We start from the raw sequence: 26903 nt of genomic DNA, 5'->3' as shown, positions 1-26903 counted from the left end.
TGGGTACTCTGTTGATGGCTTTGAGGGGTCTGAGGACCCTGACTGTCCTAATGGCTGAGAGGTTGATGTTCTGCAGGTCCAACGAGTACTCCACCATTCTACAAAGAGAGGAACACACATAGGAGTCAAGGAACTGTGTGTGTGTATACAGTGCCTTGCGAAAGTATTCGGCCCCCTTGAACTTTGCGACCTTTTGCCACATTTCAGGCTTCAAACATAAAGATATAAAACTGTATTTTTTTGTGAAGAATCAACAACAAGTGGGACACAATCATGAAGTGGAACGACATTTATTGGATATTTCAAACTTTTTTAACAAATCAAAAACTGAAAAATTGGGCGTGCAAAATTATTCAGCCCCTTTACTTTCAGTACAGCAAACTCTCTCCAGAAGTTCAGTGAGGATCTCTGAATGATCCAATGTTGACCTAAATGACTAATGATGATAAATACAATCCACCTGTGTGTAATCAAGTCTCCGTATAAATGCACCTGCACTGTTATAGTCTCAGAGGTCCGTTAAAAGCGCAGAGAGCATCATGAAGAACAAGGAACACACCAGGCAGGTCCGAGATACTGTTGTGAAGAAGTTTAAAGCCGGATTTGGATACAAAAAGATTTCCCAAGCTTTAAACATCCCAAGGAGCACTGTGCAAGCGATAATATTGAAATGGAAGGAGTATCAGACCCCTGCAAATCTACCAAGACCTGGCCGTCCCTCTAAACTTTCAGCTCATACAAGGAGAAGACTGATCAGAGATGCAGCCAAGAGGCCCATGATCACTCTGGATGAACTGCAGAGATCTACAGCTGAGGTGGGAGACTCTGTCCATAGGACAACAATCAGTCGTATATTGCACAAATCTGGCCTTTATGGAAGAGTGGCAAGAAGAAAGCCATTTCTTAAAGATATCCATAAAAAGTGTCGTTTAAAGTTTGCCACAAGCCACCTGGGAGACACACCAAACATGTGGAAGAAGGTGCTCTGGTCAGATGAAACCAAAATGGAACTTTTTGGCAACAATGCAAAACGTTATGTTTGGCGTAAAAGCAACACAGCTCATCACCCTGAACACACCATACCCACTGTCAAACATGGTGGTGGCAGCATCATGGTTTGGGCCTGCTTTTCTTCAGCAGGGACAGGGAAGATGGTTAAAATTGATGGGAAGATGGATGGAGCCAAATACAGGACCATTCTGGAAGAAAACCTGATGGAGTCTGCAAAAGACCTGAGACTGGGGATTTGTCTTCCAACAAGACAATGATCCAAAACATAAAGCAAAATATACAATGGAATGGTTCAAAAATAAACATATCCAGGTGTTAGAATGGCCAAGTCAAAGTCCAGACCTGAATCCAATCGAGAATCTGTGGAAAGAACTGAAAACTGCTGTTCACAAATGCTCTCCATCCAACCTCACTGAGCTCGAGCTGTTTTGCAAGGAGGAATGGGAAAAAATGTCAGTCTCTCGATGTGCAAAACTGATAGAGACATACCCCAAGCGACTTACAGCTGTAATCGCAGCAAAAGGTGGCGCTACAAAGTATTAACTTAAGGGGGCTGAATAATTTTGCACGCCCAATTTTTCAGTTTTTGATTTGTTAAAAAAGTTTGAAATATCCAATAAATGTCGTTCCACTTCATGATTGTGTCCCACTTGTTGTTGATTCTTCACAAAAAAATACAGTTTTATATCTTTATGTTTGAAGCCTGAAATGTGGCAAAAGGTCGCAAAGTTCAAGGGGGCCGAATACTTTCGCAAGGCACTGTATGTGTGCGTGTGTGTGTGTGAGAGAGAGAGAGAGCATTTACTGTACATATGACTCACTGACACATTCTCAGTTCCCATTTGTTCTACAGAATCTCATTTTAAATCCACCCATATACAGCAAGACCCAAGAGGGCTCTTTCCCTCAGGCAAGATCTCTGAGTGCCTTTCCAATCCGTCTACAGGTCACATCCCAGTTTCAGGATATAAGCCTGCCACAACACTGCACCAAAGCAACTGTGGGGTTAACTCGTGAACTGCTGGGTTAACCCGTAATCCGAAATGGCTGATATGAGTGCATATACGGTTTTCCCATTTATAATGTGCTCACATCAGAGCGATTGTTTATTCTCATTCAGACAGTAAGGTATTGTCTCAGAGTATCTTTGAAGCAGAGGGAAGGAAGGGTAGAGGGGAGAGAGCTATGAATTATTATATCATTTTAATTCAATAGTACAATTATGGGAGCATCTTTGCAGTACCCACAGTATCAACAGATGAAAAGGAGAGAAAGAGTGTAAGGGAGAGGCGGAGAAGCATAGAAAGAGAGACCTACAGCTCATCTCTTGGCAGTAGTACTGTAGATTACTTTATCACTGACCTCAACCTAGAGTCTCTCAGAGTGTTCACAGTCAGCCCACTAACACCCCTATCAGATCACAGAAAAATCACAGTCTACCTGGACAAAGCAATAGTAAATAATGAGGCATCAAAGCCAAGGGACCTGCACAATATTAAGAAATGCTATAGATGGAAGGAAAGTAGTGTAAAAAATTACCAAAAACAATTAGGCAACAACAAATTCAATCCATTTCAAACAACTTCCTGGACAAAACATGTCACTGTAAAAGTGATGTTGTAAACTTGACAGTAGAAAGCCTAAACAGTATATTTGACCTTTCAGCTTCCCTAATGTCAAGCAGACAACCTAAGAAAATTAACAACAATGACAAATGGTTTGATGAAGAATGCTAAAACCTAAGAAAGAAATTGAGAAGTCTACACCTTCACTATGGTGAATCACTAAAACAATACAGAAATACACCACAGAAAAAGAAGGAACAGCTGGTCAGTAATCAGATCAATGTAATTGAAGAATCCATAGACTCTAACAACTTCTGGGAAAATTGGAAAACACTAAACCAACAACAACACAAAGAGTTATCTATCCAAAACAGAGATGTATGGATAAACCACTTTTCTAATCTTTTTGTTCCTATAAGAAATAACAAACAGCAAAAACACATACTTGATCAATTACAAATCTTAGAATAAGCTATTAAAGACTTCCAGAACCCACTGGATTCTCCAATTACATTGAATGAACTACAGGACAAAATACAAACCCTCCAACTCAAAAAGACCTCTGGTGTTGATGGTATCCTACATGAAATGATAAAATATAAAATAAACTCTTTAACATCATTCTCATCTCTGGCATCTTCCCCAATATTTGGAACCAAGGACTCAATTTATCATGAGGGTCTGCTATACAAATTGATGGAAAGTGGTGTTGGGGGAAAAAACATGTGACATTATAAAGTCCATATGCACAAGCAACACGTGTTTGGTTAAAATGGGCAAAAACACTGATTTCTTTCCACAGGCCTGTGGGTTGAGACAGGGGTGCAGCTTAAGCCCCACCCTCTTCAACATGTATATATAAACAAATTGGCAAGGGCACTAGAACAGTCTGCAGCACCAGGCCTCACCCTACTAGAATCTGAAGTCAAATGTCTACTGTTTGCTGATGATCTGGTGCTTCTGTCCCCAACCAAGTAGGGCCTACAGCAGCACCTAGATCTTCTGCACAGATTCTGTCAGACCTGGGCCCTGACAGTGAATCTCAGTAAAATAAAATAATGGTGTTCCAAAAAAGGTCCAGTCCCCAGGACCACAAATACAAATTCCATCTAGACACCGTTGCCCTAGACCACACAAAAAATGATACATACCTCGGCCTAAACATCAGCGCCACAGGTAACTTCCACAAAGCTGTGAACGATCTGAGAAACAAGGCAAGATGGGGCCTTCTATGCCATCAAAAGGAACATAACATTTGACATACCAATTAGGATCTGGCAAAAAATACTTGAATCAGTTACAGAACCCATTGCCCTTTATGGTTGTGAATTCTGGGGTCTGCTCACCAACCAAGAATTTCACAAAATAGGACAAACACCAAATTAAGACTCTGCATGCAGCATTGTGCAAAAATACCCTCCGTGTACAATGTAAAACAGCAAATAATATATGCAGAGCAGAATTAGTCCGATACCGGCTAATTATCAAAATCCAGAAAAGAGACGTTAAATTCGACAACAACCTAAAAGGAAGCGTTTCCTAAACCTTCCATAACAAAGCCATCACCTACAGAGATATGAAACTGGAGAAGAGTCCCCTAAGCAAGCTGGTAAGGGGCTCTATTCACAAACACAAACACACCCCACAGATCCCCTGGACAGCAATACAATTAGACCCAACCAAATCATGAGAAAACAAAAAGATAATTACTTGACTATTGGAAAGAATTAACAAAAATTCAAAGCAAACTAGAATGATATTTGGCCGAATACCTGACCACTGTGACTGACCCAAAATTAAGGAAAGCTTTGACTATGTACAGACTCATTGAGCATAGCCTTGTTATTGAGAAAGGTCGCCGTAGGTGAGAGAAGACAGGATATGTACACACTGCCCACAAAATTAGGTGGAAAATGAGCTGCATTTCCTAACCTCCTGCCAAATGTATGACCATATTTGATACACATACAGTTGAAGTCGGAAGTTTACATACACCTTAGCCAAATACATTTAAACTCAGTTTTTCACAATTCCTGACATTTAATTCTAGTAAACAATCACTGCCTTAGGTCAGTTAGGATCACCACTTTATCTTAAGAATGCGAAATGTCAGAAAAATAGTCAAGAGAATGATTCATTTCAGCTTTTATTTCTTTCATCACATTCCCAGTGGGTCAGAAGTTTACATACACTCAATTAGTATTTGGTAGCATTGCATTTAAATTGTTTAACTTGGGTCAAACGTTTCAGGTAGGATTGCACAAACTTCCCATAATAAGTTGGGTGAATTTTGGCCCATTCCTCCTGACAGAGCTGGTGTAACTGAGTCAGGTTTGTAGGCCTCCTTGCTCGCACACACTTTTTCAGTTCTGCCCACACATTTTCTATAGGATTGAGGTCAGGGTTTGTGATGGCCACTCCAATACCTTGACTTTGTTGTCCTTAAGCCATTTTGCCACAACTTTGGAAGTTTGCTTGGGGTCATTGTCCATTTGGAAGACCCATTTGCAACCAAGCTTTAACTTCCTGACTGATGTCTTGAGATGTTGCTTCAATATATCCACATAATTTCCCGCCTTATGATGCCATCTATTTTGTGAATTGCACCAGTCCCTCTTGCAGCAAAGCACCCCCACAACATGATGCTGCCACCCCTGTGCTTCACGGTGGGGATAGTGTTCTTCGGCTTGCAAGCCTCCCCCTTTTTCCTCCAAACATATGGCCAAACAGTTCTATTTTTGTTTCATCAGACCAGAGGACATTTCTCCAAAAGTACGATCTTTGTCCTCATATGCAGTTGCAAACTGTAGTCTGGCTTTTTATGGCGGTTTTGGAGTAGGAGCTTCTTCCATGCTGGGTTATGTTGATATAGGACTCATTTTACTGTGGATATAGATACTTTTGTACCTGTTTCCTACAGCATCTTCACAAGGTCCTTTGCTGTTGTTCTGGGATTGATTTGCACTTTTTGCAACAAAGTACATTCATCTCTAGGAGACAGAACGTATGACGGCTGTGTGGTCCCATGGTGTTTATACTTGCGTACTATTGTTTGTACAGATGAATGTGGTACCTTCAGGATGAACCAGACTTGTGGAGGTCTACAATTTTATTTTCTGAGGTCTTGGCTGATTTCTTTTGATTTCCCATGATGTAAAGCCAAGAGTCACTGAGTTTGAAGGTAGGCCTTGCAATATATCGACAGGCACACCTCCAATGGACTCAAATGATGTCAATTAGCCTATCAGAAGCTTCTAAAGCCATGATATCATTTTCTGGAATTTTCCAAGCTGTTTAAAGGCACAGTCAACTTAGTGTATGTAAACTTCTGACCCACTGGAATACAGTGAATTATTAGTGAAATAATCTGTCTGTAAACAATTTTTGGAAAAAATTCCTTGCATCATGCACAAAGTAGATGTCCTAACCGACTCGCCAAAACTATAGTTTGTTAATTAACAAGAAATTTGTGGGGTGGTTGAAAAACAAGTTTTAATGACACTAACCTAAATGTATCTAAACTTCCGACTTCGACTACTTCCCTCAGATTACACAGACCCACAAATAATTTTTGATTAACTCCCATATCTAATGGGTGAAATACCACAGTGTGCCATCACAGCATTAAGATTTGTGACCTGTTGCCACAAGAAAAGGTCAACCAGTGAAGAACAAACAACATTGTAAATACAATATTATGTTGTAGATTTATTTTCGCTTTTGTACTTGAACTATTTGCACATCGTTACAACACGGTATATAACATGACATTTGAAATGTCTCTATTCTTTTGGAACTGGTGTGAGTATAATATTTACTATTCACTTTTATTTAACTTTTGTTTATCCATTTCACTTGCTTCGGCAATGTTAACATATGTTTCCCATGCCAATAAAGACACTTGAATTGAATTGAATTGAGGTAGAGGTAGAGGTAGAGACAGACAGACAGAGTGAGAGGGGGGGACAGCGAGAGAGAGAGAGACAGAGAGAGAGAGAGGGGGGCAGTGAGAGTGGGAGCGAGAGAGAGAGAGAGGGGGGCAGTGAGAGTGTGTGAGAGAGAGAGAGAGAGAGAGAGAAAGAGGGAGATAGAAGGAAGGAAGGAAGGAAAGAAATAAGGAAGGAAAGAAGGAAAGAAGGAAAGAAGGAAGGAAGGAAGGAAGGAATGAAGGAAGGATGGAAGGAAGGAAGGAAGGAAGGAAGGAAGGAAGGAAGGAAGGAAGGAAGGAAGGAAGGACAGAGAGCGAGTCAGAGGGAGAGGTAGAGAGTGAGTCAGAGGGAGAGGTAGATAGCGAGTCAGAGGGAGAGGTAGAGAGCGAATCAGAGGGAGAGGTAGAGAGCGAGTCAGAGGGAGAGGTAGAGAGAAGGACAGAGAGAGAGAGTCAGAGGGAGTGGTAGAGAGAGAGAGGTAGAGAGAGAAAGAGGACAGAGAGAGAGAGTCAGAGGGAGAGGTAGAGAGAGAAGGACAGAGAGAGAGAGAGGTAGAGAGAGGTAGAGAGAGAGAGAGAGGACAGAGAGAGAGAGAGTCGGAGAGAGAGGTCGAGAGAGAAGGACAGAGAGAGAGAGAGAGAAATAGAGGGATAGAAAGTGGTCTCTGTAAGTGATGCCTGCAGGATGTTGTGGTTTACTAAGAGTCAGACATCTGTTAGCTACTCATTCTCAGCATGTTAAAACTGTTTGTGCCCTGCAACCTAAACCACTTTCACAGAATGGCCATGGTGCTTTATCTTTCCGTGTGTGTGTGTGTGTGTGTGTGTGTGTGTGTGTGTGTGTGTGTGTGTGGACCATGCAAAGAGCCTGGGGTGGAATACATTAATGCAGTGGCAGCAAGGCCTGCCAAGTCTAACACCAGACACAGCCAATCTACTGTACAATGCAACTCATTCAGAGGCCCATGTTCATGTGCTGCTGATCACAGCCCTGGACACACTGCATTCTGATGGGAATACAGCTGGCTGTATGGATATCAGACAATCAGCTTTAGTTCAGTGAGCTATACCAGTGGTAATACATTGTTGTGTTGTGACCAATCTACAGCCTTTAGCCCGAGACGTTTTAAACTGCACGGCGATCTAATACAAAGTCACCACAACCCAGAATTTAGGAAGTATTATATGCGTCCCAAATGGCAACCTATTTCCTATACAGTGAACTAAATCGGTAATAGGGTGCCATTTGGGAGACATTGTCACTACAACAGGGATGTCATGTACAGCAGGATGTGCACCATCACATCTAGTTTTTAATCTGTAGTCTTCATCATAGTGTTGCATGCTGTCCATTCTGATAGCTAGGTTGTCAACAAGCTCTCACTATCAGGATAAGGTAAGACCCAGAAGCAGACCGTGTCCATGTAACAATGTTTATTACAAAAGCAGAAGCAAAGGTACAGGACGGCAGGCAGGCTCAGGGTCAGGGTCAGGGTCAGGGTCAGGGTCAGACTCAGGCTCAGGGTCAGGGTCAGGGTCAGGGTCAGGCTCAGGGTCAGGCTCAAGGTCAGGCTCAGGGGCAGGCTCAGGCTCAGGCTCAGGGTCAGGCTCAGGGTCAGGGGCAGGCTCAGGGTCAGGGGCAGGCTCAGGGTCAGGGGCAGGACAGGCAAGGCAGATTCAGGGTCAGGCTCAGGGTCAGGACAGGCAAGGCTGGCTCAGGGTCAGGACAGGCAAGGCAGGCTCAGGATCAGGACAGGCAAGGCAGGCTCAGGGTCAGGACAGGCAAGGCAGGCTCAGGGTCAGGACAGGCAAGGCAGGCTCAGGGTCAGGACGGCAGGCAGGCTCAGGGTCAGGACAGGCAAGGCAGGCTAAGGGTCAGGACGGCAGGCAGGCTCAGGGTCAGGACAGGCAAGGGTCAAAAACCAGGAGGGCGAGAAAAAGAGAGTACACAGTACAGAACACTTTGCAGCTATAAGCTAAAGGATATTATAGAGCTAAAGCTGCCTGTGCTTCCTGTGTCCTCTGACCTCCATCTTAGTGGGCTTAAAATGGAGGGGTGTCATGCAGAGAGGTGCCACAACAGGGTGACAGGTGGAGAGGTACCACAACAGGGTGACAGGTGGAGAGGTACCACAACAGGGTGACAGGTGGGAGAGGAAGGTGGAGAGGTGATGAGAGGAGAATAGAGAGGGATAAAGAGGAAAGGGTGAAACAGGGAAAGGGAACTAGATATTGATTGTGATAATGCCAGGGAGTGAGATAGGGTGGAGGGATGGAGAGCAGCTAGTTCTCACATTCTCACAGCAGAATTAGATGTTTGTCCATGTATCTGAAACGTAGAATTTTGAAGTTGTTGCAAGCATTACATTTCAAAGTGTTTAAGGTTAAGTTTAGGCATTTTTCAGAATTCTTTTTATTTTTTTTATTTTTTATTATTATTTTTTTTGCATTTTTACCCCTTTTTCTCCCCAGTTTCGTGGTATCCAATTGTTGTAGTAGCTACTATCTTGTCTCATCGCTACAACTCCCGTACGGGCTCGGGAGAGACGAAGGTTGAAAGTCATGCGTCCTCCGATACACAACCAACCAAGCCGCTGCTTCTTTAACACAGCGCACATCCAACCCGAAAGCCAGCCGCACCAATGCGCCGGAGGAAACACCGTGCACCTGGCCACCTTGGCTAGCGTACACTGCGCCCAGCCCGCCACAGGAGTCGCTGGTGCGCGATGAGACAAGGACACCCCTACCGACCAAGCCCTCCCTAACCCGGGCGACGCTAGGCCAATTGTGCGTCGCCCCACGGACCTCCCGGTCGCGGCCGGTTACGACAGAGCCTGGGCGCGAACCCAGGGACTCTGATGGCACAGTTGGCGCTGCAGTACAGCGCCCTTAACCACTGCGCCACCCGGGAGGCCCCCATTTTTCAGAATTCTTAAGGTTAGGGTTAAGTTTAGGCTTTAACTCTGACATCGTAAGGTTAGGCATTAACTCAAAATGGTTAAGGTAAGGGTTAAGGTTTGGGATAGGCGTAAAACAAAAATCTAAAAATACTTTCTATTGTTGGATTGAAACTTGCAATCGGAGTTTCCACGTCATCTCCCGACGTCTTCAGACAGGGATGGATGTTGAATACTGACTTGTATCACGGGAGACCTGGCTGTGGAGAGAGAGAGGGTGGAACGACTTCTCCTCCAAGCTCCAAGAATAGTGTCTGAGGAGAACATGTTCTGCTTGACAATCCCCATTATGTCAATTTCATCTTTGAGCGATGGCATAATCATTTTCAACACACACACACACACACACACACACTGCTCGTACTCTCACACTCATACAGTGACAAACAATGTAAAATCCATCAGTACTGTCCTCTCTAGCAAGTAGAAGTGCTGGGACATACACACGTGGCCTCACAGCGCTCCGAGTCTCACTAGAGAAGAGAGGATGTGACAAAAGGTCAAGAGACTGACTGTATGTTGACCATCTCCATAGTGATGGAAGAGGTGAAATATTACACTGTGACACTGGGGTGATCTAGCTACAACCACAGTGCAGGATTTTCTCTTTAGGTTGATTGACAATGACACACACACACACACACACACACACACACACACACACACACACACACACACACACACACACACACACACGTACAGGTATGTCACCGGGCTTAGAATGCTGTGTTTAAGTCTGTGAGAACAGTCACCCATGCATAATCATGAGTCTTGAATAGCTTGAATAAAATACGAGTCAGTGAGTTGAAGTGTGTTTTGTATAGACAAGCAATAGTAAAACTCCCTATGATCTCTACAGTCAGTCAGCCAGTCAGCCAGTCAGCTAGTTAGTCAGCCAGTTAGTCAGCCAGTCAGCTAGTTAGTCAGCCAGTTAGTCAGCCAGTCAGTCAGTCAGTCAGTCATCCAGACCGCCAGCCAGCCAGTCAATCAGTCAGTCAGTCAGTCAGCCAGCCAGCCAGTCAGTCAGTCAGCCAGCCAGCCAGTCCGCCAGCCAGCCAGTCAGTCAGCCAGTCAGCTAGTTAGTCAGCCAGTCAGTCAGTCAGTCAGCCAGCCAGTCAGTCAGCCAGTCAGCTAGTTAGTCAGCCAGTTAGTCATCCAGTCCGCCAGCCAGCCAGTCAATCAGTCAGTCAGTCAGTCATCCAGTCCGCCAGCCAGCCAGTCAATCAGTCAGTCAGCCAGCCAGTCAGCCAGTCAGTCAGCCAGTCAGTCAGTCAGTCATTCAGTCAGCCAGTCAGTCAGCCAGTCAGTCAGCCAGTCAGTCAGCCAGTCAGTCAGTCAGCCAGCCAGTCAGTCAGTCAGTCAGTCATCCAGTCCGCCAGCCAGCCAGTCAGTCAGTCAGCCAGCCAGTCAGTCAGCCAGTCAGGCAGTAAGCTGATCTCTCCTCTTCCTCTCAGAACACACACTCAGTCTGGAGCTGATTACAAGCAATAAAGTCTCACTATCTGAAGAATGCTACTGTTACAATGCTTCTGATATGCTTCTTTTGTATTCTGTCTGTTGTGTTTCTCATCAGTGGAGTTATGTAACAGCCTTAACAGTGATGAAGGGATGTGTTTCTCATCAGTGGAGTTATGTAACAGCCTTAACAGTGATGAGGGGATGTGTTTCTCATCAGTGGAGTTATGTAACAGCCTTAACAGTGATGAAGGGATGTGTTTCTCATCAGTGGAGTTATGTAACAGCCTTAACAGTGATGAAGGGATGTGTTTCTCATCAGTGGAGTTATGTAACAGCCTTAACAGTGATGAGGGGATGTGGATAATATTTGAGAGGCAGAGTAGAAGGCTTACACACACAGATACACACAGACACCTAAGATGGAGTGAGAGGTGATGGAGAGAGAGAGGATATTGCGAGAGATGGAGAGAAAGAGGAAAGAGAGTAAGAAATGGGGAGAGGATAGAGTGATAGGTGATGATAGCAATAGAGAACTGAGTGAGAGAGATGGAGAAAGAGAGGACTGAGTCAGTGAGAGATGGAGCGAGAGAGAGGATAGAATGAGAGATGATGAGAGAGGATATTGTGAGAGATGATGATAGAGAAGACTGAGTGAGTAATGGTGAGAGAGAGGATAGAGTGAGAGACGATGGAGAGATAGAGGATAGAGAGAGATGACAGAGAGAGAGGATAGAGTGAGAGATGATGGAGAGATAGAGGATAGAGTGAGAGATGATGAGAGAGGATATTGTGAGAGATGATGATAGAGAAGACTGAGTGAGTAATTGTGAGAGAGAGGATAGAGTGAGAGACGATGGAGAGAGAGGATAGAGTGAGAGACGATGGAGAGATAGAGGATAGAGTGAGAGATGATGGAGAGAGAGGATAGAGTGAGAGATGATGGAGAGATAGAGGATAGAGTGAGAGATGATGGAGAGAGGATAGAGTGAGAGATGATGGAGAGATAGAGGATAGAGTGAGAGATGATGGAGAGAGAGGATAGAGTGAGAGATGATGGAGAGATAGAGGATAGATAGAGATGACGGAGAGATAGAGGATAGAGTGAGAGATGATGGAGAGATAGAGGATAGAGTGAGAGATGATGGAGAGATAGAGGATAGAGTGAGAGATGATGGAGAGATAGAGGATAGAGTGAGAGATGATGGAGAGATAGAGGATAGAGTGAGAGATGATGGAGAGATAGAGGATAGAGTGAGAGATGATGGAGAGATAGAGGATAGAGTGAGAGATGATGGAGAGATAGAGGATAGAGTGAGTGAGGGAGACAGTGTCACGTTCTGACCTTTATTTCCTTTGTTTTGTCTTTATTTAGTATGGTCAGGGCGTGAGTTGGGGTGGGCAGTCTATGTTTATGTTTCTATGTTTGGTTTCTGTTTCGGCCTAGTATGGTTCTCAATCAGAGGCAGGTGTCGTTAGTTCTCTCCGATTGAGAATCATACTTAGGTAGCCTGGGTTTCACTGTTGGTTTGAGGGTGTTTGTTTCCGTGTGAGTGTTTGTCGCCACACGGTACTGGTTTGGTTCGGTTATTTCACGTATTCGTTTATTGTTTTTGTATTTCATAGTGTTCAGTGCTTTTCTTATTAAAATCGTCATGAACACTTACCACGCTGCATCTTGGTCCGTTCCTTACTCCTCTTCAGACGAAGAGGAGGAAATCTGCCGTTACAGACAGGGATATATACAGCAGTAGTAAAGAGGGTTTGGTGAATCAAACCATTCACTCAATCGTCCCTGGTCTCACAATGGACTATATATATATGAACAGTCATATCTAGCTCCTCATTTCTATATTATCGTAAACAGTAGCTGCATATTGCCACAGATCAACATTTCCATGTAATTAAACAGTAGCTGGATATTGCCACAGATCAACATTTCCATATTATCATAAACAGTAGCTGGATATTGCCACAGATCAACATTTCCATATAATTAAACAGTAGCTGGATATTGCCACAGATCAACATTTCCATATAATTAAACAGTAGCTGGATATTGCCACAGATCAACATTTCCATATAATTAAACAGTAGCTAGATATTGCCACAGATCAACATTTCCATGTAATTAAACAGTAGCTGGATATTGCCACAGATCAACATTTCCATATAATTAAACAGTAGCTGGATATTGCCACAGATCAACATTTCCATATTATCATAAACAGTAGCTGGATATTGCCACAGATCAACATTTCCATATTATCATAAACAGTAGCTAGATATTGCCACAGATCAACATTTCCATATAATTAAACAGTAGCTGGATATTGCCACTGATCAACATTTCCATATAATTAAACAGTAGCTGGATATTGCCACAGATCAACATTTCCATATAATTAAACAGTAGCTGCATATTGCCACAGATCAACATTTCCATATAATTAAACAGTAGCTGGATGTTGCCATAGATCAACATTTCCATATAATTAAACAGTAGCTGCATATTGCCACAGATCAACATTTCCATATTATCATAAACAGTAGCTGGATATTGCCACAGATCAACATTTCCATATTATCATAAACAGTAGCTGGATGTTGCCACAGATCAACATTTCCATATAATTAAACAGTAGCTGGATATTGCCACTGATCAACATTTCCATATAATTAAACAGTAGCTGGATATTGCCACAGATCAACATTTCCATATAATTAAACAGTAGCTGCATATTGCCACAGATCAACATTTCCATATAATTAAACAGTAGCTGGATATTGCCACTGATCAACATTTCCATATAATTAAACAGTAGCTGGATATTGCCACAGATCAACATTTCCATATAATTAAACAGTAGCTGCATATTGCCACAGATCAACATTTCCATATAATTAAACAGTAGCTGGATGTTGCCACAGATCAACATTTCCATATAATTAAACAGTAGCTGCATATTGCCACAGATCAACATTTCCATAGCTGTATACTGTATCTCCATATAGCTCCGTATAGCTCCATAATTCATGAATCCAGAGTGATGATTGCTACTGTAAATCTGCTGCTTTACTGGGGAGAGGAGAGAGGCTAGACCATTGATTTACACAAGGACACAACTGATAATAGTGAAAAAAGACACACACACACACACACACACACACACACACACACACACACACACACACACACACACACACACACACACACACACACACACACACACACACACACACACACACACACACACACACACACCTGTTTGGAATCCAGGGATCCAAATAAATACTACTAAATACTACACAACACCCACGCACAGTCTGAATTGAACCCATCTAGCCTAGAGGCAAGCCATCCCTGGGAGCCCGTGTGGTTGTTCCTCGCCTCGCACGTCCAAAGCCATCTAATTTCAGTTCCGATGGAGGAACAGCTAAAAATGTCAAGCTGCCAATTGAAATGTCACCGTAACAGAGGAGGACTTGTGAAGGGAAACATAGCCCTGCCGTCACCCCCAACGCGCTCTGACATTAAAGCACAGGCAAACATTTTACACAGACATTTAATGAGAATAGCAAAGTTCTGGAAAGAGACGATGGGTGGAGTTCCTCTGGGATATTGGGGGCGTGACGGAATCGCAGAAATAACAAATACACACATGCAAGAGAGTACACACAGAGAAGTGTACATAAGCACATGTGTGTACTGAAACACACAAACACAAACTTCCTTTCTAACTTTTCAAACCCGCCAGACCTCCCTTGTTGATGTCTTAATGGCTCAGTGCTCTACTAATTGAATTAGAAATAACTGTGGGAGGAGGAGAAGAAAGATGAAGAGAGAGGGGAACAGAGGAAATAGAAAGAGAGAGAAAAGAAGGGAGTTGTGGAAGAGCAGAGGTGAAGGTAGGAGAACACAACACGTCAGGAAGAAGGAGGACCAGAGGGGAAGGTAGGAGAACACAACACGTCAGGAAGAAGGAGGACCAGAGGGGAAGGTAGGAGAACACAACACGTCAGGAAGAAGGAGGACCAGAGGGGAAGGTAGGAGAACACAACACGTCAGGAAAAAGGAAGACCAGAGGGGAAGGTAGAAGAACACAACACGTCAGGAAGAAGGAGGACCAGAGGGGAAGGTAGGAGAACACAACACATCAGGAAGAAGGAGGACCAGAGGGGAAGGCGGGATGAGGGATGAAGATTGAGGAGCTATGTAAAAAAGGAGAACAACGAGAGAGGGTGTATGTGGAGAGGAAAGGTGTGTGTGCCACAGGAGGTTGGTGAGGGGAGGACGACTCATAATAATGGAACACAACCCGTGTTTGATGTGTTTGATACCATCCCATTTATTCCGTTCCAGCCATTACTATGAGCCCGTCTTCTCCAATTAGGTGCCACCAGCCACCTGTAGTGTGGAAAGAGAGGTGTGTGTGTGTGACTGCGAGGTGTGTGTTCCTCTGTGTGTGGCTGCAGCTGCTCCCGTACACATCAATCAGGCTGTGTGTTTGTCAGAGTAATTAGCCGCCACAGGCCTCCTCCATCTAATTGTTCTCTCTTTTTTAACACTCCTTTTTTTGGCTCCATCCCTTCATCTCTTAGCCTTTTATGTATCCTGGGTTTCCAATGGATGACGCAGGCTAGGGGCGAGGGGCTAGGGGCGAGGGGCTAGGGGCGAGGGGCTAGGGGCTAGGGGTGAGGGGCGAGGGGCTAGGGGCAAGGGGCTAGGGGCTAGGGGCTAGGGGCTAGGGACTAGGGGCGAGGGGCTAGGGTCTAGGGGCTAGGGGCTAGGGGCTAGGGACTAGGGGCTAGGGGCTAGGGACTAGGGGCTAGGGGCGAGGGGCTAGGGACTAGGGGCTAGGGGTGAGGGGCTAGGGAGTGTGTGTGTGTCAGTATTATTTCCAGTATGCTCCCTCTGTGCTGTAACCCCTGTTACTCTCTCTTTGGGAAGTGGCAATCCACAGCAGTAGGATTTAAAAAAATATATATATATATTTTTAACTAGGCAAGTCAGTTAAGAACAAATTCTTATTTTCAATGACGGCCTAGGAACAATGGGTTAACTGCCTGTTCAGGGGCAGAATGACAGATTTGTACCTTGTCAGCTCAGGGCTTTGAACATGCAACCTTTCGGTTACTAGTCCAACACTCTAACCACTAGGCTACCCTAGTGGTTTGGGAGAGAACAGCAGGATTGGGAGAGAACTGACACCGGGTGTGTGGGTATATGGGTGTATATGTATATGGTTGTGTGGGTATATGGGTGCATATGTATATGGTTGTGTGTGTATATGGGTGTATATGTATATGGTTGTGTGTGTGTGTATATGGGTGTGGGGTATATGGGTGTATATGTATATGGTTGTGTGTGTATATGGGTGTGTGGGGTATATGGGTGTGTGGATATATGGGTTTGTGAGTAAATGTGTGTGTGCCTGTGTGAGTTTGTGTGAGACGCTGGCACGCCTGTGTGTGTGTGTGTGTGTGTCTGAGTGTGTGCATGCGCGCAGTGTGAGCTGTAATCCTGGTCTGTACTCGGCGATAGCTCAGCTCAACTCCATTCTCCATAGCACAGCAAACAGCAGGATCAGCAGGAAAGGACAGCACACACACTGAACACAAAGCCAAGCAGAGAGGCAAGCAGAGGGGACACAGACAAAATGGGATTTCTATATAACTATAACACCATTAATCTGAATGGTATTAATCAAACCAAAATATTTATCGATCGATTGGTCTGTCTGTCTGTCAATCAGTACATCCCTCCCTACTCCAGTAGAAAATAAAGCATGTGAGTGTGAATAGACACATCTGAGATGTAGTCCAGCCCTGTGGACTATTGGGCCACAGCTGTAGTGGGCCAGAAAGGATTATGGGGAAAAGGGAAGGGGTCCCTGGGGAAAAGGAGAGTGAGGTTCATGAGAGAGATGCATCAAGGGAGAAGGGCCAGAGTGTGTGACTGGAACAGCATAGTATAACATCAACATTTCTCCAATACTGCAGACCATTGAAAGAGTATGTGTGTGTGTGTGCCTGTGCATAACGCAGTAATAATGATAATGTGAACCAGTGATATTGGACTTCCTGGTGATTAGGATCAAAGTAGCCTGCTGATCAGAATCACTAATCACACGCAGACACACACACACACACTAACAGAATGAGACCCTCCCCTTCTTGGTGTCACTCAGCTTTAAGGTTTCATGTATTTCAATGCATCTCTCATCTTTCTTTCACTGACACATCAACTTGAAACAGGCAGCAGACAAAATCAATGCCAACGTATCCTGGCCTTCCTAGAAGTACAGTAGAATGTCAACTATCTGTTTGACTGCAGTAAGACTGGCGGTGAAACTTCAGAGTCTGTAAGTTCATTACAGTAGAGCTCACTGATAGGATCATCTGACCACCTTTGATTTATACCTCCACTTAATACCAGCCTTTAATATAGAGGGAAGGAGAGAGGGGGAGAAAGAGAGGGAAAAAGAGAGAGAGGGGGGGGAGAAAGAGAGGGGGGAGAAAGAGAGAGAGAGGGGGGAGAAAGAGAGGGGGAGAAAGAGAGAGAGAGGGGGGAGAAAGAGAGGGGGGAGAAAGAGAGAGAGAGAGAGAGGGGGAGAAAGAGAGGGAGAAAAAAATGAGAGAGAGAAAGAGGGAGAGTGATAGAGGTAGAGAGAGCAAGAGGGAGAGTGATAGAGGTAGAGAGAGAAAGAGGGAGAGTGATAGAGGTAGAGAGAGGGGTAGTAATAACATTGAGAAAGGGGAAAATGAAGTGGGAAGAAAGAACAATAAATAGGAGAGAGATAAATAAACAGCCTATTTATATAATGAATATGAATTGGGAGGCAGAAATGACTAAATAGTAAAGCATGAGGTCTCTCACTAAAGGCTTCAGTCATACAAAAGTTACACTTAAATCCAAACTGCTTCTCTAGCAGATTAGAATGTCTCCACCCATGTTCAAGAATGACATGTTTCCGTTTACTCAGATTACAACCTCTTATTTGAAAATTAAATCTCCAAAATATGGTTATTTTTAAAACAAGCCATAGAAATGTGGTTGTAATTTCAGTTTAATCCATCAGAAAAGACAGAACAAATATTACAACAAATATTATGGTAAAACTCAAATATGATAATTGATAAAAACAATATTTTTTATATATATATATAAAAAAGGTATAATCTTTGTAAAAAAAAAAATATGGAAACGTCTGCTCTACTCAAAATTACAACCGACTAATTGCAGCATTACCTGAAAAATGGAAGAGGCAAGTGGAAGGGGAAGAAAGTAAGGAACTTCTCTGTCAGCTCTGCATTAAAGACCAAAATTATACCAGTTTCATTTTAAAGACCAAAAAATTGACAGACCGGTGTGCCATAAAGATTGTAAAATAGTTGGGAAGAGATTCCATGGTACATGGTTTATGAACTGATACACAAAACAACGCTGGATTTCAATTTAAATGAATATACAAATTCTTAGAACCAATAGAATAGAATGTTATATGGGGGATACAACCATCCCAGCTCTGCAGATTTTGCTGTGAAGAGACAGAATCATTAGATCATTTGTTTTGGTACTGTCCATATGTAGTTTGTTTTTGGTCTGGCTGAATGGCTGAAGAATTGGCACATTTCCCAGGAGCTAACTAGGTGATTTCAAACGTTTTATTCAGTCAATCAATAATATAATACTTCTAGCAAAAATGTTTAGTTTAATTTACAATGAGTAGAATCTATCAGAATAGAAAGGTTCAGAACTTTTGTGAAACATCACAGCACAATTGAAAACTATGGCAAACAGAAGTCAAAACTGGATGTTGTTCAGAGATAGATGGGAAGGGTTGAGTGGGGCTGAAGGGTGGGACTAAAAACAATCAAAAGATAACTATTGTAAAATATACTGTGTCCGTATAGTATATATATATATATATATATATAGTATATACAGTGGCAAGAAAAAGTATGTGAACCCTTTGGAATTACCTGGATTTTTGCATAAATTGGTCATAAAATGTGATCTGATCTTCATCTAAGTGTAATGAACACGAGGGAGACAGAGCTGGTTTCAAGCGCAGAGCGCAGCAGGTGTTTAATGAAAGGGACCACAGGAGGAGGCAGGAAGCTGTGTCCAGGGGCAGGCAGAAGGTCATACATAGGAGGAGGCAGGAAGCTGGGTCCAGGGGCAGGCAGAAGGTCATACACAGGAGGAGGCAGGAAGCTGGGTCCAGGGGCAGGCAGAAGGTCATACATAGGAGGAGGCAGGAAGCTGGGTCCAGGGGCAGGCAGAAGGTCATACACAGGAGGAGGCAGGAAGCTAGGTCCAGGGGCAGGCAAAAGGTCATACACAGGAGGAGGCAGGAAGCTGGGTCCAGGGGCAGGCAGAAGGTCATACACAGGAGGAGGCAGGAAGCTGGGTCCAGGGGCAGGCAGAAGGTCATACACAGGAGGAGGCAGGAAGCTGGGTCCAGGGGCAGGCAGAAGGTCATACACAGGAGGAGGCAGGAAGCTGGGTCCAGGGGCAGGCAGAAGGTCATACACAGGAGGAGGCAGGAAGCTGTGTCCAGGGGCAGGCAGAAGGTCATACACAGGAGGAGGCAGGAAGCTGGGTCCAGGGGCAGGCAGAAGGTCATACACAGGAGGAGGCAGGAAGCTGTGTCCAGGGGCAGGCAGAAGGTCATACACAGGAGGAGGCAGGAAGCTGGGTCCAGGGGCAGGCAGAAGGTCATACACAGGAGGAGGCAGGAAGCTGGGTCCAGGGGCAGGCAGAAGGTCATACACAGGAGGAGGCAGGAAGCTGGGTCCAGGGGCAGGCAGAAGGTCATACACAGGAGGAGGCAGGAAGCTGGGTCCAGGGGCAGGCAGAAGGTCATACACAGGAGGAGGCAGGAAGCTGGGTCCAGGGGCAGGCAGAAGGTGGTAGTCCAAAAATGGAAAACAGTACAGGCAGGGAATAAGCAAAAGGTGTTGTGAGTGAGGCAGGAAAAACGATCATACAAGGGAGGAGAGAAGGACGGGGAAAAACCAGAGCTCTGAAAAGGTGTGTCTCAAAACAAACACTACCTCACAGTGATGGGGTGCCAGGAACTGAACTAAATAGTGTGGGATGATGACATGCAGGTGTGTGAACAGGTGATTAGAATTCCAGTGATTGGGATCTGGTGAGTGAGCTGGAAAGTGGGCTGCATTCCGGGGATCTAAGTGTTTGGAAGTGTGAGTTGGACTCAGACGTTACACTAAGTCACAACAATGGACAAACATAGTGTGCTTAAACTAATAACACACAAATTATTGTATTTTTCTCATCTATATTGAATACATAATCTAAACATTCACAGTGTAGGTTGGAAAAAGTATGTGAACCCCTAGGTTAATGACTTTCTCAAAAGCTAATTGGAGTCAGGAGTCCGCTAACCTAGAGTCAAATCAATGAGACGAGATTGGAGATGTTGGTTAGAGCTGCCTTGCCCTTTAAAAAACACTCACAAGAAGCATTGCCTGATGTGAACCATGCCTCGAACAAAAGAGATCTCAGAAGACCTAAGATTAAGAATAGTTGACTTGCATAATGTTGTGCAAGGATACAAAAGTATCTCTAAATGCCTTGATGTTCATCAGTCCATTGTAAGACAAATTGTCTATAAATGGAGAAAGTTCAGCACTGTTGCTACTCTCCCTAGGAGTGGCTGTCCTGCAAAGATGACTGCAAGAGCACAGCGCAGAATGCTCAATGAGGTTAAGAATAATCCTAAAGTGTCAGCTAAAGACTTACAGAAATCTCTGGATCATACTAACATCTCTGTTGACGAGTCTACGATGCGTAAAACACTAAACAAGAATGGTGTTCATGGCAGGACACCACGGAAGAAGCCACTGCTGTTCAAAAAAAGCATTGCTGCACATCTGAAGTTTGCAAAAGTGCACCTGGATGTTTACAGCGCTACTGGCAAAATATTCTGTGGACAGATGAAACTACAGTTTAGAAGTTTGGAAGGAAAACGTGTGCGGAGAAAGATGTGTGCGGAGAAAAAAAGGCACTGCACATCAACATTGAAACCTCATCCCAACTGTAAAGTATGGTGGAGGGAGCATCGTGGTTTGGGGCTGCTTTGCTGCCTCAGGGCCTGGACAGCTCACTTTCATTGATGGAAATGATAGGTGACCGCTGTAAAGGTTGATGAGGCTGCTGTCAGAACAGGCTGAGCTTATGCATTTATAATGAGCTCTTTACCCAATGGACTAACTCAACCACCCCTAACAAACACACACTATTTTAATAAGGATTTTATAGAGCTAGAAAGAGAGAGAAAGGGAGAAAATAGAGAGAAAGAGAAAGTGAAAGAGAGAGATAAGGAAAGAGCAGGAGGGAGAGAGAGAAAGAGAGACAGACAGAGAGATAGCCAACACCTGGCATGTCATGTGGCTCAAAGCAGACAGAAGCATCTTGTTATGTAAGGCATCACAACACAACAGCAACACTCCATGTGAGCTGAGCCCTGCAGCACAGAACAGACAACAGCACAGAAGAGGCTCCATCCAGACAACTGCCTCAGACTCCCCACTATTATCTCTAATGACTTCAAGGATTTCAAACCTGTTCTCAGAGAGAGGTTTAAAGGTTTGAAATGGGGTCTGTTTTCATGTTGGTGAGGGCATGGGACTATGTATGAGTTGCTGTGGTGTGTGTGTGTGTGTGTGTGTGTGTGTGTGTGTGTGTGTGTGTGTGTGTGTGTGTGTGTGTGTGTGTGTGTGTGTGTGTGTGTGTGTGTGTGTGTGTGTGTGTGTGTGTGTTTGTGTGTGTGTGTGTGTGTGTGTGTATGAGAGAGTTGTTGTGGTGTGTGTGTATGAGAGAGCTGTTGTGGTGTGTATGTGTGTGTGTGCTTGCTTGTGTGTGTGTGTGCGTACGTGCGTGCATGTGTGAGTGTGTCTGTGCACCCATCTACTTGAATTCAACTGATTTCAACAACATCAAACCAGACATTTACCAGCTCGACATCAAACCCTAGTTTTAACACAGCCTGGCTTTGACAGCAGAAACGTGTGAAGGGGAAACAACAGAAGAAGCTAAACTACAGATGTGAGTCTAAAAGGCCCTCTTCATCTCTGCATCCAGTCTACTGCTGCATCTGCCAAGAGGTCTGCAGCTTTATGGCACAGTGTGGTAGTGCACTTTCTCATAAACACATGGCTGCTGGTTGAAGCCCTACATCTGCAGAGTATGTACAGTACTATCTATGATTCAGTAGTATTCACCTAGCTCCCACCTACACTCTTCACAGGAAGGAAAGGAAGAAGGAAAGGAAGAAGGGTGATCTAACCCAGACATGACGATGAAGAAGTCTAGTCTGTTCCAGGTGTCGCCAAGGTAACAGCGTCTCCCGAAGATTCCCAGCGCCACCATCTTCACCACCATCTCCAACGCAAAGAAGATGTAGATGAACGCATCGAACGCCTGACACAGAGAGAGAGAGAGAGAGAGAGAGAGAGGGGGAGAGGTAATTTGTCAGATTTATATGAAATGAGGAAGCACATACTCTTGAAACTAATGAAAACACTTGTTGATAAAGAAAAAATAACACACACACACACACACACACACGTTTTCGTGTTCTGAAAATAAAACGACCCTAGTCCAAACCACTGCTGTGGGTGTAATGTCCCGCCCAGCGACAGTGGCTTGATTGGTTATGATTATTTTCTGTCGCAACTAGCAGATGGGACAACAATGAAAACATCAACCTTCGATCAAAACACTACTTTAATTAACTTGTTAATGATTATCAATTAACAGAGTGACTGGGACATGATTGCATCTGTCACTGACTGTGTGTGTGTGTGTGTGTGTGTGTGTGTGTGTGTGTGTGTGTGTGTGTGTGTGTGTGTGTGTGTGTGTGTGTGTGCGCGCGCGTGCATATGTATGTGCTGTATGTCTTTGTGTCCTAGTTATGCATTAAAGGTCCAATACAGATGTTTTTATCTCAATGTCAAATCATTTCTGGGTAACAATTGATTATTTTCAATTAAAATGGTCAAAAAGAAACAAAAATAGCTTCTTAGTAAAGGACAATTTCTTAAGAGAGAATTTTGCTCGGACTGTCTGGGAGTGGGGAGGGAAACACTGTGACTACCTCTCTAATCAGTAGTGTGCAGATAGTGGATATCAGTGGTATAGTCCCAGTGCAGTCCTAAATATGTTCCTGTGTTTTAAACAGGGCCTTGAGAAAGTCTACACTTCCCTTGGATTTCTTCACATTTTATTCTGTTACAAAGTGGGATTCAAATGGATTCAATTGTTGTTTGTTGTTAATGATCTACACAAAATACTCTGTCGTGTCAAAGTGGAAGATCTTTTTTTTTAAGCATTCAACCCCCTGAATCAATACATATTAGAATCACCTTTGGCAGCTGTGAGTCTTTCTGGGTAAGTCTCTAAGAGCTTTGCACACCTGGATTGTGAAATATTTGCCCATTATTCATTTCTAAATTCTTCAAGCTCTGTCATGGTGACATCACCAGGCGGTAAATTAGTTTCTAGACCAACAAACCTCTCTGCCAATAACACACACACACACACACACACACACACACACACACACACACACACACACACACACACACACACACCATTTAAAAGTAAAAATGCACATCCAGAGATGGGCATGGACACAATCCTTACAGATACTGGCTCATCTAACATTCATAGTGGATACTTTAGAACCTGACAACGTTCTGCTTCATTTCTTATTCATAGTGAGCTACAGCCGGGGGCCTTGGCTCCTGTGTGTTGAAACAAGGAGGTTTGACTGAGCCTTTCCAAGCAGGGCCATGCTATACACAGCAGGAGAGGACACACACATGCAGCCTTTCAGATTCTCTATGTTACGTGGTGTGTCTGTGTGTGTGTGCTGACGGTGTTGTTAATTACGTAACAAACGCTCAGCACATGTAATGCAATGTTCACTATATCAGCCACTACATCAGTCACCAGTGGTGTAAAGTACAAATACTTTAAGGTACTACTTAAGTCGTTTTTAGGGGTATCTACTTTACTATTCATATTTTTGACAACATTCACTTTTACTTCACTACAATCCTAAAGAAAATATGTTATTTTTACTTCATACATTTTCTGTGACACCAAAAAGTACCTGTTACATTTTGAATGCTTAGCAGGACAGGAAAACGGTCCAATTCGCACACTTAATAAGAGAACATCCCTGGTCATCCCTACGGCCTCTGATCTGGCGGACTCACTAAACACACATGTTTTCTTTGTAAATAATGTGTTGGAGTCAGCCCCTGGCTATGTGTAAATAATGTCTGAGTGTTGGAGTCTGCCCCCGGCTATCTTTAAATAATGTCTGAGTGTTGGAGTGGGCCCCTGGCTATCTGTAAATAATGTCTGAGTGTTGGAGTCTGCCCCTGGCTATCTGTAAATTATGTCTGAGTGTTGGAGTCTGCCCCTGGCTATCTGTAAATAATGTCTGAGTGTTGAAGTCTGCCCCTGGCTATCTGTAAATAATGTCTGAGTGTTGGAGTCTGCCCCTGGCTATCTGTAAATAATGTCTGAGTGTTGGAGTCTGCCCCTGGCTATCTGTAAATAATGTCTGAGTGTTGGAGTGTACCCCTGGCTATCTGTAAATAATGTCTGAGTGTTGGAGTGGGCCCCTGGCTATCTGTAAATAATGTCTGAGTGTTGGAGTGGGCCCCTGGCTATCTGTAAATAATGTCTGAGTGTTGGAGTCTGTCCCTGGCTATCTGTAAATAATGTCTGAGTGTTGAAGTCTGCCCCTGGCTATCTGTAAATAATGTCTGAGTGTTGGAGTGTACCCCTGGCTATCTGTAAATAATGTCTGAGTGTTGGAGTGTACCCCTGGCTATCTGTAAATAATGTCTTAGTGTTGGAGTCTGCCCCTGGCTATCTGTAAATAAGGTCTGAGTGTTGGAGTGTACCCCTGGCTATCTGTAAATAATGTCTGAGTGTTGGAGTGGGCCCCTGGCTATCTGTAAATAATGTCTGAGTGTTGGAGTGGGCCCCTGGCTATCTGTAAATGATGTCTGAGTGTTGGAGTGGGCCCCTGGCTATCTGTAAATGATGTCTGAGTGTTGGAGTGTACCCCTGGCTATCTGTAAATCATGTCTGAGTGTTGGAGTGTATCCCTGGCTATTTGTAAATAATGTCTGAGTGTTGGAGTGTACCCCTGGCTATCTGTAAATAATGTCTGAGTGTTGGAGTGTACGCCTGGCTATCTGTAAATGATGTCTGAGTGTTAGAGTGGGCCCCTGGCTATCTGTAAATTATGTCTGAGTGTTGGAGTGGGCCCCTGGCTATCTGTAAATGATGTCTGAGTGTTAGAGTGTACCCCTGGCTATCTGTAAATAATGTCTGAGTGTTAGAGTGTACCTGTGGCTATCTGTAAATGATGTCTGAGTGTTAGAGTCTGCCCCTGACTATTGTAAATGATGTCTGAGTGTTAGAGTGGGCCCCTGGCTATCTGTAAATTATGTCTGAGTGTTAGAGTGGGCCCCTGGCTATCTGTAAATGATGTCTGAGTGTTAGAGTGGGCCCCTGGCTATCTGTAAATTATGTCTGAGTGTTGGAGTGGGCCCCTGGCTATCTGTAAATGATGTCTGAGTGTTAGAGTGTACCCCTGGCTATCTGTAAATAATGTCTGAGTGTTAGAGTGTACCCCTGGCTATCTGTAAATGATGTCTGAGTGTTAGAGTGGGCCCCTGGCTATCTGTAAATGATGTCTGAGTGTTAGAGTCTGCCCCTGGCTATCCGTACATTTTTTTAAAGAAAACTGTGCCGTCTGGTTTGCTTAATATAAGGAATGTGAAAAGATTTATATTTTTACATTTACTTTCGATACTTATTAAGTATATTTAAAACCAAATACTTTTAGACCTTTACTCAAGTAGTATTTTACTGGGTGACTTTCACTTTTACTTTGTCATTTTCTATTAAGGTATCTTTACTTTTACTCAAGTCTGATAACTGGTTAATTTTTACACCACTGTCAGTCAATATATCAGTCACACCAGTGCCATAGGGAGTCTAAAGAAAGGCTGGTGTGGAGGTTGGGGAATGGGTTCTCACTTCTCACCGCCTGTTGTCAATATTAAACTGTAATCAATCCATCAAATGATACAGTGGTGAAACTGAATTTATCTAACACTTTTTACAAAGTAATTAGTCGCAGAAGCATTACCGCTTCGCGGGGGTGACGTTTTGACAGACAGACAGACAGACAGACAGACAGACAGACAGACCTGTAGTATCTGGCAGCGGTCTGAAGTGCAGTCGATGTTCTCACAGGGCTGGTACATCCCCAGGGTGACACAGTTGAGCAGAATCACCATGATACTGATCCTCTCGAACCACGTATGGACAGCAAAGGGTTAAGAAACACAGTGGACAACCAGGGACAGTACACACACATACTGAAAGGCAATAGCATATCATACTCGCAAATAAGCAAACATACAGTAGGCACATACACACACGAACGTATGCGCGCGCACCCACACACACATACAAATAGTGAAAGGCTTTCATCATATGATACACAGACACACTCACAGGTAGAGCTGCACTGGGTGATGCTGAGTGGTGCTTGTAAATGAAAGGGATTAACAGACTGGTGCCGGAGGGAGGGGAGAGGGGATGTAAAACAAAACTGTCTCTGGCTCGAAGCCAGCTGCACTCAGACACTATATCTGTCTGTCTCTCTGTCTCTCTCTCTCGCTGTCTATTTGTGTCTCTGTGTCTGTCTCCGTCTCTCTCTGTTTCTCTCTGTCTCCGTCTCTCTCTTTCTCTCTCTCTGTTGTTCTCTCTGTCTCTCCGTCTCTGTCCAGGTTTGCCCCAGTACTCTTACTGGACTTCTTTCCTCCTCTCCTTAACTTCACGACTGCAAAGCCAGGTGATCTCTCACAAAGCCAGGTGATCTCTCACAAAGCCAGGTGATCTCTCACAAAGCCAGGTGA

General features: G+C 44.0%; 1 protein-coding gene across 1 annotated transcript; it reads right to left on the bottom strand.

The window, feature by feature from the left end:
- LOC139396919 (voltage-dependent T-type calcium channel subunit alpha-1I-like) lies at positions 1 to 26288 on the bottom strand (the record flags this gene model as incomplete). Its single annotated transcript, XM_071143848.1, has 3 exons — positions 26190 to 26288; positions 22235 to 22368; positions 1 to 98 (listed from the first exon to the last, which is right to left on the bottom strand). Coding segments are annotated over exons 1-3 (322 nt in total), but the record flags the coding sequence as incomplete, so codon positions are not given.
- Positions 26289 to 26903: the final 615 nt, after the last annotated feature.

This window comes from Oncorhynchus clarkii, unplaced genomic scaffold (assembly GCF_045791955.1).
Source record: "Oncorhynchus clarkii lewisi isolate Uvic-CL-2024 unplaced genomic scaffold, UVic_Ocla_1.0 unplaced_contig_4602_pilon_pilon, whole genome shotgun sequence".
NCBI classification, from domain to species: domain Eukaryota; kingdom Metazoa; phylum Chordata; class Actinopteri; order Salmoniformes; family Salmonidae; genus Oncorhynchus; species Oncorhynchus clarkii.
The sequence above is the reverse complement of the archived record's forward strand: the minus strand, read 5'-3'. Positions and strand labels throughout refer to the sequence as shown.